At 37.1% G+C, this 14,486-nt stretch overlaps 2 protein-coding genes across 2 annotated transcripts; one reads left to right on the top strand and one right to left on the bottom strand.

The window, feature by feature from the left end:
- The first annotated feature begins 1,610 nt into the window (after positions 1 to 1,610).
- On the top strand, positions 1,611 to 3,523 carry LOC141591489 (uncharacterized). Its single transcript, XM_074411840.1, has 2 exons — positions 1,611 to 2,134; positions 2,738 to 3,523. The coding sequence occupies exons 1-2, from the start codon at positions 1,648 to 1,650 to the stop codon at positions 3,370 to 3,372; spliced, it is 1,122 nt and encodes a 373-aa protein (XP_074267941.1). The 5' UTR covers positions 1,611 to 1,647; the 3' UTR covers positions 3,373 to 3,523.
- A 106-nt stretch (positions 3,524 to 3,629) lies between these two features.
- On the bottom strand, positions 3,630 to 6,196 carry LOC141591488 (pentatricopeptide repeat-containing protein At1g07590, mitochondrial). The gene is made up of 2 exons (XM_074411838.1): positions 5,509 to 6,196; positions 3,630 to 4,964 (listed from the first exon to the last, which is right to left on the bottom strand). The coding sequence occupies exons 1-2, from the start codon at positions 5,851 to 5,853 to the stop codon at positions 3,714 to 3,716; spliced, it is 1,596 nt and encodes a 531-aa protein (XP_074267939.1). The 5' UTR covers positions 5,854 to 6,196; the 3' UTR covers positions 3,630 to 3,713.
- Positions 6,197 to 14,486: the final 8,290 nt, after the last annotated feature.

Consider the following 14,486-nt stretch of genomic DNA (forward strand, 5'->3'; position numbering starts at 1 on the left):
TACTGTATTTTTATTCGATTCACATGTTAATACTCCATACTCAGTGGTGGAGCGAGAGGGGATAAGCTATAGAAAGTTCGATACGACTAAATCTTGATGAAATTAACTAGGCCATCATGAAATTACATTCATATCAAACATACATTCGAAAAGGTTTTAACTTTTTTATATTTTATAGCTCAATTCCATGTTATAAAAGCTTAAGGGCAAATATAAAGGCGAAAATTCAAAAAATAATACTCCGAATCAATTAGAGTATTTGTTTAATTTCGATTAAAATACCTCTATAAAGAATAAATCGACTAAAGTTATACAAATAATCTGGACGGAATGAGTAGTAGAGAAAAATACCTATCGCGAACTTCGAGGTGGTGTATCATGGCGTTCATCTTAGCCTTGTCTTTCTCTGAAAAATTGCCTAAATCCATGCCGTTTGTTATTAAATTTTTTGTTTTTTTGTTTTATTATTTTTTTGGGTGATTTTAGTTCAAATTCTTGTTTCTCTTCTTGTTCTTCAAGCAACAAACTTTTGTACCAAAAAAGTCCTGTGATTTGAGTTTTTCGTATCCATTAAAATTGCATGTAAAAATATGTAGGGCTCCGGGTTTTTATGTGGGCTATTTTATCAGAAGAATCCATGTTTTGGGCTGGGCCTATCTTGGTCGAATGCGCACAAAATCAACGCTTATTCCCTCCGTCTCGATCATTTGTTTTACATATTCCATTTTTTGGTGTCGCAGTCAATTTTTCACTTTTCTATTTTAGGAATGTTTTTAATAAGTAATTTGATCGTCCACACTCAATTTGGCCCCTTATTGTCTAATAATTGCCCCTCCTTTTTCCTTGATCTTTGTACCATCACCAAAGGTACACAAATAATTGAAATGAACTACTTAGAACAAGCTGTTTATCGCTAACAACAAACAACATCGATTTAATTTGGAAAATATATATGCAAGAAACAACAAACTAGTATGTACCCCACAAATACTATCCTACAACCAGTTGTATAGTAGCATTGTACAACCGCCTCAAAGTTGTTGAGCTCTTACACAAAGTTATTGAGCTATTTTACAAGTTATTGAGCTATTTTACGAAGTTATTGAGCTTAATAATTATTCCTTTAAGCTCAGTAACTTTGTATCATAACTCGATAATTTTGTCAGTAGATCTCGATAACTTTATAACAAAGCTCAATTACATTGAATAAGTTGTATATACAACCAGTTGTATAATACATTAACTGTATGTACCCGGTCTCACCCTTATAATAAGAAATTTATTACAGGAAGTCTCTCTTGTTACGAGACGGGTATATTCGTCACAAGCTCGTGACGAGTTAAATATCACCCACATGATAAGCCAAAAATCAGGATGCGAAGTCACAAATAATTTGTCTTTATCTACCCATTTTGTTTTATTTAACTCGTGACTCGTCACAGGCTTTGGACAGATACTGTCCAACCCAAATGAGAATTTGGGAAGTTATTAATCATTAATATAATCAATTTTTTTTATTAATTTTGAATAGATGAGACCATTTCAAACGTCCAATTTAGTTATGAACAATATATAGGATCTATATCCAATAAGTGATCACAAAACACAAGTCCATAACTACCTAGGAATCTAAGACTAAAACAAAAAATGTGGTATCTTTGCAGAAAACCCTGCAATTTACCATCAAAAGATCTCTCTATAATCTCTCGTACATCCATTTTTTCTACATCCAACTCAGGCCATCTTGAAGACATCTCATTCATAATAACCGACGACGACAACAACAACAACGAACAAAATGCCAACCAAACTGTATTTGGAAATCCATGGCAATGGTACGCCTACGAATGCACCCCAATGCAATTCGTAGGCGTAGCCGTCCCACGCCATACACAGGTCATATCGGTTATGCCTGAATATTTCTTATGTGTGAGGATCGTTTTTCCGTCTTCAAACGAGGGGTTGAAGTACGCAAAGTTATGCAGTTATTCACGTCAAAGTAGCCAACTGTTTGATATTCAAAGTTGTATGGAGTTAGAAGAAGGGTATAATAGGAATTTGGTTACGGCTGCTTCTGCTATTCTTAATGGTTGGCTTTATGTTGCTGGTGGTTATAAGGCTCTTACTTCTTCTGGTAAGTTTCGATTCCATAGGTACGATAATAAAGGGTAAGACTCCGTACATATGACCCTCCTAGTCCCTTACCCTGTATTTTGCGGTTGTCATTGTTGGATCTAAACCGTTTTTTTTTTTTTTTTTTTTTTGGGTGGGGTGACGAGGGAACCGGAGCCGCCACCTTCGGCTTCGGTGTGCACTAGGTAAACCCTCGTGTGTACGTGATAGCCTGCAAACCACGTATACCAGGTAAGCCACCCGAGGGTGACATGCTCGAAGTCTATTAGGCATGGACTCAGGCCAAGAATGATCCACAAGATTTTGCTCTTGGGGAGGCTTGAACCTGGGTCTCTTGGGAATTTCACTTAAGTTTTAACCACTAGACTCCACCTAGCGGGCCTAAACCGAATTTTCATCATGGTCATATGAAAACCGTCTCTCTAGCCACGAGATGAGCCAAAATAATTTCATGTACGCAGTCATAACCATATAGTTGACCCGTAATGCATATGTTTCAAGTCATTTTTCTTCATTCCATCATATATCCAAGGAATTGAGTCTTTCACTCTGATTTTATTGCATAATTATTTATACTGTATTTACTGTTATGATAATTAATCAGAAGCAGAAGAAAAGGCATTAGAACCATTGGGATCAGCAGAAAGGTTAAACCTTGCAACAATGGAATGGGAAGCACTTCCAAAGATGCTAAAACCCGAAGCTAACGCAACAGGGATAGCATTCAGAGGACTGTTCTATTGCATTGGTGGCGAAAATCATAAACATTCAGCTCAAATTTACCATCCTAAATCCAAAAAATGGGTCTTAACTAAACAATTCATCCCACAAGAGGCAGATGGCTACTCTGTAGGGTCTGTTGGCGGGCGAATGATTCTGCTTACTTGGTCTACTTTCCTCGGGGTGAAGTTGTGGCGATACAATGTTATACCCAAGGCGAAAAAATGGACCTTTGTCGGGTTTTATGCAGATACCAAGGTTGCCAGGTCTTGGCTAGACCATAAGGGACCTAAACTGGTTAGGATTAAAAAACACTTATTTATCATGACCGGAGTAGATGACAACTTTTGTTGGGTTGACGGTTTATCTGCCTGGCCGACATTACCTGGTCCTTCCTTCCATATGTGTGATGAGGGGAAGCTTTCGAAAAGCGGGTTTATATCAGCAGTTAAGTTTACTGTAACCAATGCACATTCCTGGGATTGCTATCCTGTGTATAGAATAGAGAATGCACTCTGACAGCAGGTTCAGTGAGCAATGCTATCTTCAATAGTGAATTGAAACCACTTCGGTTTTCTGTCTGTTTTTTTTTTCAGTAGGGACGACTAAAATTTTCCGGTCTGTGATTGCTGCATTAAGGATAATCTGTGACATTTTAGTGCATTTCAGTATTTCTTGATAATCTAGTTTCTGGTGTACATGGAGCCACAAGTGCAGTTTTGACACCGATCATGCGATAAGCTTCAACTCCAGGCTACGAGTACCACCCTTTGTGATTTTAACATCTAATCTAGTTGACATATGTGGGAATCAATATTTTGCTGAACACAGAAATACCGAAAAATTTGAAAGTTGATTAATCAAGTTTTAAACTGCTCAACAAGCTTAACCAGACTGTAAGTCTCGGCATCTGGTCTAGCACCTCCTAGAATCATTCTCCTAAGGAGATTTGGACTATAGGCTTTGGCATGAACATAAGCCTTTATCAAACTATTATAAACAAATGTATACCTGGTATAATTCGCTTTCTTAAGCTCGTCAAATAGTCTCTCAGCATTCTCTACATCTCCTTTCTCTGCAAGAAGCTCAATAATGGCTAAAGTCGTCTCCAGCCATGGAGTTGATTTTGTTAGCGTCTTGCTCGTAATTTGCCTTGATCCCATATCTAACGTCTTCAAGGCTTCCTTTGTCAAACCGGCTTTTAAGCAACCTAATGCTAGATGTCTATAGGTTATAGCATTAGGTTTACATCCGTTCGTCTTCATTTCCTTAAAGAGCCCGGAAACCTTGTCAACAAGCCCATTTTTGCAATAAACCGAGATGATAGAATTATATTGCTCTGTGTATTTTAGACCCATCTTTGATTTCATTTCTTCCCAAAGTTCTTCAGCACGATCAAGTCGTCCCATACGACCAAATGCTTCAATTGCTATCAAGTAACTCTTTGTTCTAACCTGAGGTAATTCTAGCACACGGCCCCAATTTCGCTCGAGATCCTTCAGTTTCCCTAAATATCCATACAAAATGATGAGCACATCATATGTTGACCAATTAGTTCCCGATTTTGAATTTTCAATAGCCTCAACGTAACTCCCACAGACAGTTAACAATCTTGCAACAGCATGCGCGTTTGCCAAAATGCAATAAGTAATCTCATTTGGCTCAACATTTGCCTTTTTCATGTCTCCGAAAACTTTCATCAATCCTTCAATATTATGGTCATTAGCTTCTATCTTCAAGAGAATGTTGAAAGTTGAGACATGTCTAGTAACTTTATCGGCCCTCATTTGAGCGAGTATTTTAGGGATCATTTTTCTTCGTCTAGGAGAGGAATGAAGAATAATGAGGCGGTTGAAGACCAAGTGTGAGATGGGATGCCCTAACTCTCTCATTTTCTTCATGTACTCCAACGACAGCCGGATCACTCCTTTATCCATGCATGCAATTACCAGATTGTTGTACAGCAAATCCTTCTGGAATTCAGTAGGAACATTAGTAAACAGCTTTTCACCATCAGCTATGCCATGAATTTTGATGGTGAACTCGAGAAGATAAGAATAATCCAATTCCTTCGGCTTATACGGCTTCTCACGGATCACCCACTCCATCACCTGTTACAAGATCAAATTACAACAATCACAGTGGTGAAGACAAACAGCTCACAGAAAGTCCTATCATTCAGCCTTTTTTCGAGAAGATTGAGTGCAAAAACTTAGGTGAGACGGTTTTTGAGATCACGATGATTTGGGTAGGTCTCGTGAGACCGTCTGATACAGGACTGATTATGATACAGTAGTAAATATCAATCTAGAACCCGACCCAACACACAAAAAACTTCCCCAAAGACCGTCTCATCTGAGTTTTTACACTTACATGTACTCAATCAAGCTAATAAAAGAACATCCTATGCCAGTACATAACACAATACCATTAAACCTACATTGATCATCAACAATTCAATAAACCCGACAACAAAAACACCGCGAATAAGTTTAAAACAATACCATTAAACCTACATTAATCATCAACAATTCAATAAACCCGACAACAAAAACACCGCGAATAAGTTTAAAACAATACCATTAAACCTACATTGATCATCAACAACTCAATAACCCGACAACAAAAACACCGCGAGTAAGTTTAAAACGATACCTCAAGCGCGCGTTTATGCAACTTAAGCCGTCTCAACCGATTAATAGCATGAAAAATATCACCTTTATGAACAGGAAAACCCTCACCCATCCATTTTTGGAACACATATCCTACATTTTCACCTCTTGGTACCTTCTCTATCCTAAAAGACAACACCTTTGGCGCTTCCACGACATTCGGGTCCGGATTATTCGACTTTTCCGGACCCGTATCGGGGTGATCGTCTGTCGAATGGGTGCAAAATGAAAATGTGGGTCGTAATTTGCATATTTGCTGTTGCACACCAAGTGTTTGATGAAATGCCGCACTGAGTTTGCGACCGTAAACAAGGGGTAATAATCTCATATTTGTTAAATTTGATGGAAACCCAGTTCATTAGAGATGCTAATTAACAGATTATAAGCGAAGATTAATGAAATCATAGTTTAATTTGGGTGATTTTGAAGGAAATTCATGTTATTTTGATTTCCCGCGGTTTGTTTCGCGGGAATGGCGGAATTAGAATGCGTTTTTAAATGAGGAAATGAATGGCATAGTATGAGGTTATGAGCTAATGGTTAGCTTAGCTAACTTTGAGTACTCGGAACTCGGGAGAGATTGTTCTAATTGTCGGTGAAAGAATTCTGATCAACTCTTTTATAAAATTACCTCGTATATTTGTAAGTCGAGCCCGAAAAATACAATAACTAAGCTTTTAGTATACCAAGGAGAATGTATCAGCTATCTGTGCTCCAGTAGGTATACTTATGGTAAACACCAAAGAAAAGAGGATAAATCTTACTTTCTACTTTTTTCGGCAATACTCTTATTTGATGGTCATAAAAAATGGGACGGGCCAAAAAAGAGTATAATCCAATTTAAATATTTATTTATTTTTTGAGAAAAGATCATTATCATTAATAAAAAGTCATACGACATCTACAACATATGTCCAGTTCAATCGGATACAAATCGATTACAACCATAGGAAATAAATTATTGTTCAAAGAATGAAACACTGCAACAGAGTCTCTATCATCGATTATTTTAATTACTTAAATTCTTAATTTTAATTAACACTAAACTTTATTTTTATAACTCCACTCCGATTATTTGAAATACTTAATTTTAATTAACACTAAACTTTATTTTTATAACTCCGCTCCGATTATTTGAAAATGTCCCATTTGTATGAAATTCTGCATCACATATTTTGAGAAGTTATCGGGATTAGTGATTACTACTAATATTATTAAGTTTAGTAAGTTCTCAATGATACATAAGGTTGTCAAAACAAAGTTTTGTACTTTTTTCCCCTAAAAAAATGGTGTATTTAACTTTAACTCTTCTATAAAACCGTTTTATATCGTAGCATCAATCAAAATGAAAAAAAAAAAGCCCAGACTTCTAACCCATACTACCAACCCAAGTAGACTATTAGAGTGATCAGCCCACGTCCTCTCATAGGAAATATATGGGCCCTATGGCCCATATCAGGACCGATCGATAACATTTGCAAGCATATTGACTCTTGACCGTAGGAATAATAGAGGAGATTAAATACGGATTTGGGTCGACTTATGGGTAGGATTCACATTCAACTTTTTAGCTCACGAACAAACGGATTAGTGGATCAGAAATGCTTTGACCATACTTGGTTACGAGTATTTTAAAAGCGAACAAACCAAATTCAATAAACAGGACGACCCCTGAAACTCTAGTTAAGATATTTCCTAGGTAGTAACTTATTCAATTTCAAACTATAATGTGATGTATCATGTTATTTTCGACATCCTAGGTAGTAGAATTGTGAAACCACCTTCTTCATTGCTTGAATACCTTGAGCTTCCAGCTTTTCACGTTTCAAAACTTGTGCAAATGCTTTAGTCTTGAATGTCTCGGCTTCTGCTTTCACTTCCAGCAGTTGAGCATACAAAGTTTCTTCCTCCAATTTTGTCTCGAAATCAGAGATGCTTTCTCTCACTCGATGTAATAGAGGTAGAATCATTGCTAGTTAAGGAATTTACTGGACTGCATGAAGAATGAGATGGCACAAAGTCCTCTGTGGTGGGTCCATTCACGCTTAGACGAGAAAAACTAAATTGAAGATGATCAGGGTTGTAGAGACGTTCCCTCTTTCTATATTACGTTTTAGATTTATTACGTTTTAGATTTATAATTTTGTATATTACGTTTGAATTAGTTTTAAATTTATAATTTTACATTTGTATATTACGTTTTAGATTTATAATTTTACGTTTGAATTAGTTTTATATTTGTAATATTACATTTGAATTATTTTTATATTTGTAATATTAAGTTTAAATTAGTTTTATATTTGTAATATTACGTAATTGTTTTCGTATTAATAAATTATTTGTTAACTAGTTTAGATCCCGCGCAATGAATGCGCTGTATTTATAGACTTTTTATTTTTGTATTACTTAATCATGCTAAAGTAACCGTTCATTAATTTTTCATATTTCCCATTATTATATTTTGAGGAAAAAAATTGAACTGTAAAATTACTCAAAAAAAACTAAGTAAAATTGAACTGTAAAATAATAGGCGTATCTCATTAATTGTTCATTTTTCTCGTTATTATATTTTGTTTCAAGCAAAAAATATATTAAAACTGAAAATTAATCTAAGAGGATTAAGTAATGTGCTTAAATACTTTTTTTTTTAAGTTATTTTTTATACCACAACGCTAATGATTCCAATTTATAAATTCTCTCAACATTTTTTTTGTTATGAAAGTAATCAAAACCAGTTATACTTTTGTTTATACATAGTATGAATAGTATGAGTCAAATCATTATCAAATAATAATATCAATAAAAAATTTAATATTTTATAGTTTTATATTATTTATACTTTAGTTAAAATATAATATTTTAATGTTTAGTGAAGATTATATAATTTGATTAAAAGATTAATTTAATGAAAAGAATTATATAATGAAATTCATTATAATTATTAATTTCCTTATTTAGTTAATACAATTAAAATATCAATAACTTCCTTATTTAAAAAGATGCTTTTTGGAGGGAAAGTTTGTGAGTTCACCTATTCATTTAGTAAATAGGGGATGGAGATGACCGACGGTGATGAACGTCGAAACAAACTTCATGCTTCTGCTCGCCGGAAAACAATTACTTTCAAGATGGGAAATACTAGTTTTGGGTCGAAAGAAGTTTCAATTGCTTCTGAGACAGATTTCTATGAAGGTGGCGAGTACGAGCAATATCAGAGAGACCTTGAGGAAGAGGTAAGAAATTATTAGGGGTCGTAAAATGAGGAGGAGGAAGATGAGGAGCAAGGAAATGAGGTGGCGGGAAATCAGCAGACGGGAAATCAGGAGGGGGAAATGTGGAGGCTACTTCTGCATTACGTATAATTAGGCGAGGGATCCATGTTAAATTTGAGGTCTATGGTAAGGGGTCTAGCACTTCGATTCCTGAGCCGCAGAGGAAAGTAAGGGCTAGAGGGAAAGATACTAGCTGGATATTGACGGGCGAGCACCGGGAGGACCATTAGTACCGGATGTGATTCCAAGTTTTGGTGGACACATATCTTACCTTTTGTGGAGTCAACCTCAGTCGGAGCGTTTGTTGACTAAATATACTAGAGAGTGATCTTTGGCCGAGCTTCGTGCATGAAATTTGTCGGAACCAGTTCGGAAGTTAGTTGAGGATTCGGGACTTAGTTACTTGCCCAACATCATGCATAAACATTTGAACATGCCATTGTTGTGTGCTTTTATTTAGAGGTGGCAGCCAGACACCAACACTTTTAACATGCTATGGGGTGAGATGACGATATTAATTACTACATGATGTGCAGGAGATTCTTGGGATCGAGATTGATGGATTTCCTTGTAGCATACCCGATGCTGATATGGCACATTCGATACTTGACATGTCGGAGTTGTTGGGTATGACTGAGGCGTAGTTGGGAGGTCAGTGGGGACCTGATAAGGATGCAAATATTTACAAGGGAAATTTGATTTTACAAAAAGTTTTGAAAGATTTGGTTCAGGGAGACAAGCGAGGAATGGTATCGGAGGCTCAGGGCTACTTGATGATTTTATTGAGTTCAACGTTATTTTTTGATAGATCAAGTGATAGAGTACGGGCTAACACATTGTCGATGCTTAGAGATGTTGGTAGTATTGTTGGGCGTGCTTGGGGTGCCGACACACTTACTTATCTATATAGGAAAATGGGGATCGCGAAGAGGTCTGATTGTAGAGGTTTGTGCGGTTGTTTGACCTTGTTGCAGTCTTGGATATTTGAGTATTTCCCGGCATTTAGGCCAATGGCTACTTTGGCGGCCGCTCCGGGTGCACTCAGGGCTATGTTGTGGTCCATTAGTACGGTTCCGCAATGTGAGGCAGGGAGAGCTTTGATCTCCTATCGGGAGCACTTGATATGATGCCGATTAAGTCGATAGCTTGAGACCGTACCACGACCATCCGAGATCGAGCACCCGCGTAGTGTTTACAATGGTTTGTTGAGATTTATTGATATTGTTGAGTCGTACCAGCCAGATCGATGTCTTCGATAGTTTGTTGTGGTCCACTAATACTTATAATATATTTGTTTCATTTTTTCAGGTTGGACAGTCTCTTATTCACAGGTTCTCGCAGTTCGAGAATGTCGAAGACCCTGCAGTGAGCACAAAATTCACGTAGTTTATAAGGAATGTTCATCCTCAGATGCGTGCATACACTGGCTGACCCCCGGTTGCTGAGGGTAGTAGGGGGAGAGGCAGACGATCTGGAGGTCGTGGTAGGAGCCGGGAAAATGAGGTGAGGGATCGTCATGATCAGAAGGTCGAGTCTGGACGAGGGAGAGGTCGAGGCGGCGATGATGTCCAAAGGTGGTTGAGATCAGAGCCGACGACTTGTAGGGGTGTACTTATTAGATGTTGTTGGACTATTAGATGACTTTTAGTTGTTATTTTGTTGGACTTGTAATTGTTATTTTGTTGGACTTTTTGTTGTTATTTTGTTAGACTTGTAGTTGTTATCTTGTTGGACTTGTACTTATTATTATGTTGCACTTTTAGTTTAACTTAATTAAAAATTACAACTTAATTAAAACATGGTTTAACTTAATTAAGTCAATTATCTAAAACATTACAATAACTAAGCAAACGGGTTCCACATAATACCCGAAGATACAAATTGCCACCACAAATCAAGTCTTTCAGTATGAATGTCTTCATAATGAGCGACGTCTTCATGCCGATTATTAAACCAGTGAGTGTGGATGGGAGGCATGGCACAATTATCATCCATGCGTAAACGTACAAAATGATTACCTGTAAAAAGAATCCATAGAATACCATACGGGGACCTGACACCTGGAACTGGTCGTAGAGGTAGGTACGTAGAAGAACCGGACCATACACGATCGCCGTTTAGGTTACTTCCCAAAGTCACGAGACATATTGTTCACTTGAACAATGTTGCAAAACCATGCAAATCCAAGGCTTCCATCCAATTCGGCTTTTGACATGGTTTATGTTGAACCCATTTGATTCGTCTACATACTCTACAAGCACTGTTTCGCTCACCGTAGTAGACAGTGTCATAAAGATTGTCTTTTAGCTCCACCAACAATTGTTGTTGCATCTCGAGATAATTTCTTTGATTTCCTGTTTTTGCATGCGACATAACCCGAAAACCACAATGACCATCACCCACCGGGTCAAAAGCTCCTAAAAAGTAAAAACCTATCAATGATCGCCTCAGGCATACAATCCTCATAGGCAAAAACACCAACGTGTGTTATAATGTCATAATTAAGCTCGGGGGGCATCACCTACATTAAATATAAAGTGCAAAATTAACGTAAATATTAACATTAAAAATTGAAATTAACTAAATATAAACAGAAACTATTAACATTAAAAATTGAAATTAACTAAATATTAACATTAAAAATTAACATACCTCCACCGTTACTTGTTATCGTACTCGGGTAACTACATCTGGAATGTTCGAAGGCAGATTTAATACGGGTATTGGACTTCCTTGGACGACCACGTCGTATATCTATTATTTCAGGTTCCTCAACAACCTCATCCTCAGGAAACAACTTAGTGAACATTGACTCAATTACATCTCTTTGGACCGAATGGCGGGAAGCTCGAACTTTATAGAAAAGGTCCTCAATCACATCATTATGGCGAGAACGGCGATGACTGGAATCCGTGTAGGATAACCCTGAGCAAAATACATGTAAATCATCTGGATGGATTCTTTTACCTTCGTGGAAACCTGTATGTAACCGACAAGCACACAATAGCTTATGAGCGGTCCATAATGTGGAACTACAATACTCCTGCAAGTAATAACCCAAATCAGTCCCACGATTATATTCCACTAACATTGCTTCAATGGCGGTCGCCGAAACTCTTCCACTTAACATTGAAAATATATTCCCACAATACATGTTAGTAACAACCATCTTGCTTATAGAATCTTCCAAATGCGTTTTTTAGGAATTTCAATATGTTGCCCGTGCATCATAACATCAGCCCGTTTCCATATACTGTCAAGAGTAAGTTTAGTTGATCCTAACCACATCTTCAATTGAGCATGAGCGGACTCAACTCTAGACGTAATTGTGTTACCAAAATGAAGTACCAAATTAGTAAAACATTTGGCAAACTTATGGATATTATGCCACCATGTCAACTGAAGATAACTGATAAGTACAGGATGATCACAATATTTTTTCCTCAACTCATTCCACTCCATATTACATTCATCAAACGTTTTAGCTTCAACAACTTTTTCCCAAGCGTCGCGTGCTAACACTTTCCCAAAATTACCATTCCTTTCCATGTTCGTTGCTCTGGCCTCAATTGCAGTGTACACGTGAAATAGGCACAAAAAATGATGGGAAGTACGAAATACAGCAGGAAGTGCAGAAATTAGACCACGCTCGTGATCCGTAACTATGACTGTTGGCCTCACATCTGGTTCCAACAATGATTCTAGCCTTCTCAGAACCCACGTATACCCATCGGTACTCTCTCTCTCTCTCTCTCTCTCAATTAACGCGTAACCTACCAAAAAACTTTTTCCAACAGGTGTGACGCCTACACATTGAACCAACAGGTGTGACGCCTACATATTGAACCAATAACATCTGACCACACTTTGAACACCTGCACTGCCTCGGGATGAGTAAACCAAACATGTGTAAGTTCTTTTGTTAGAGGATTTTTGATGGACTCACTAAGGTAGTTAGCTTCGTTCGCTAAATGCAACATATATTGCACACTATTTCTCCCATCTCTATCCTTTGTACTCAATCGGACATTCTCATTGTAAATTTGTTTCAGAACCGGAGGCGGTTGATCAGGATACCTAAGCGTAAAAGCATGTCTAACCATCCCGGTTTCACATGAGACTGCCGATACTGCTTAATCAATTCTTCTTGTTCTTCAGTAAATTTCGCTCTACATCTATGACCTTCTAGAAACTTTCCAAACTTGTGATTGTGAACCCCGCACTTCGGGACTACAACCCACGCACCTTCACCTCTTTTTATCACCCTTACTGCAAATGGACACATAAATTTTTTGGTCTTCCATTTTCTTTACGGTTTCTCGGGATCCGTCCTTAGCCTTGCTATTGTAAGGTCCGTATCGCTCACATTTCACTATTTTATACGGAGGACTCTTTTCCATGTGATACTTAGCCTTTACCAAATGAAAACCTAACCTGTATGCAACTTCATCACAACGATCAAATGCTTCTTCAAATGTTTTAAATGGATACTCAAATACAAACATATCATTGTAATCTACATCGTCTTCACTGGGATCTTCAATATTTTCCTAATTAAATTCATCAACCATTTTTTTTTTAAAAAATAAAAAAAAATATGGTCCATTCCTGTGAAATACATGAAACAACCTTAACCTGGACGTGTGAAATACACGAAATGACCTGGGCCTGTTCATGTAAATCACACGAAACAACCCGGGCCTATTCGTGTGGTTTATACGAATAAACCTGGGCCATTTCGTGTAACTCACATGAATGGGCCTGGATCATTTCGTGCGGTTTACATGAATGTGCCTGGGTTGATTCGTGATTTTCACACGATTTAGCTTTGGTTATCTCGTGAATTTCACCCGAATGCGTATTTTCTGGAAATTAAAAATCGTGTGTCGTAAAAAAAAAGTTAAAATGTAGGGAAGAACGTATAATACCTCATTGTGTTGCGTATTTTAAGCTTCTTCCTCGTAATTTCCCGTGCTCCTAATATCTCCATAACCACTTCCTTCACCGTTACCGTAACTATAATGTTGATCGTTATACCCAGAGACGAAGCTACGCCTGGGCCGGATGGGCCATGGCCCATGTGAGACTTCTGAGAATAAGTAACATATATGTAGGCAATTATACAATGAAATGAATATGGCATAATGGTTAGTGTATTAGCATTCAGCCCCAATGGTCACGCGTTCGAGGAATCTTAGTGAGTTTTATGAATTTTTTTTACAATTTGCTTTATTTGTTTAGATAATACGTCGTGCTTGGACGATCTATAAAACATTTTTTTGTCAATAACAATTTTTCCGGAGTGATATTTGTACGATTTTAGTCCCACTTTAATTTATCATAAAACCGCCTAATAAAATCTATCATTAAGAGTGCTTTATATACTTTGATTAGATACAATTGGCCCTGGTACTCATTTTGTCCTAACTTCGTCCCTGGTTATACCGATAATGTTGTCCGGCATTCCAATCGTTTTGAAATCGATTTCCTTCATTATTGTACGAACTTTCATTATTGTATGAATTAAAGAGATAATTAAAAAAAAGGATTACCGTTACTCATTTACGATTTACCGCAAAAAAATAATTTTAGAGAGTTAAAGTAGAGAGAAGGGCAAACTTGGAAAAAGAAATGAACATTAGGGGCGAGATGAGTATTTTAGGGGAGATTTTTAGTAATTTTGAATTAA

Source organism: Silene latifolia, chromosome 7 (genome assembly GCF_048544455.1).
Source record: "Silene latifolia isolate original U9 population chromosome 7, ASM4854445v1, whole genome shotgun sequence".
NCBI lineage: Eukaryota > Viridiplantae > Streptophyta > Magnoliopsida > Caryophyllales > Caryophyllaceae > Silene > Silene latifolia.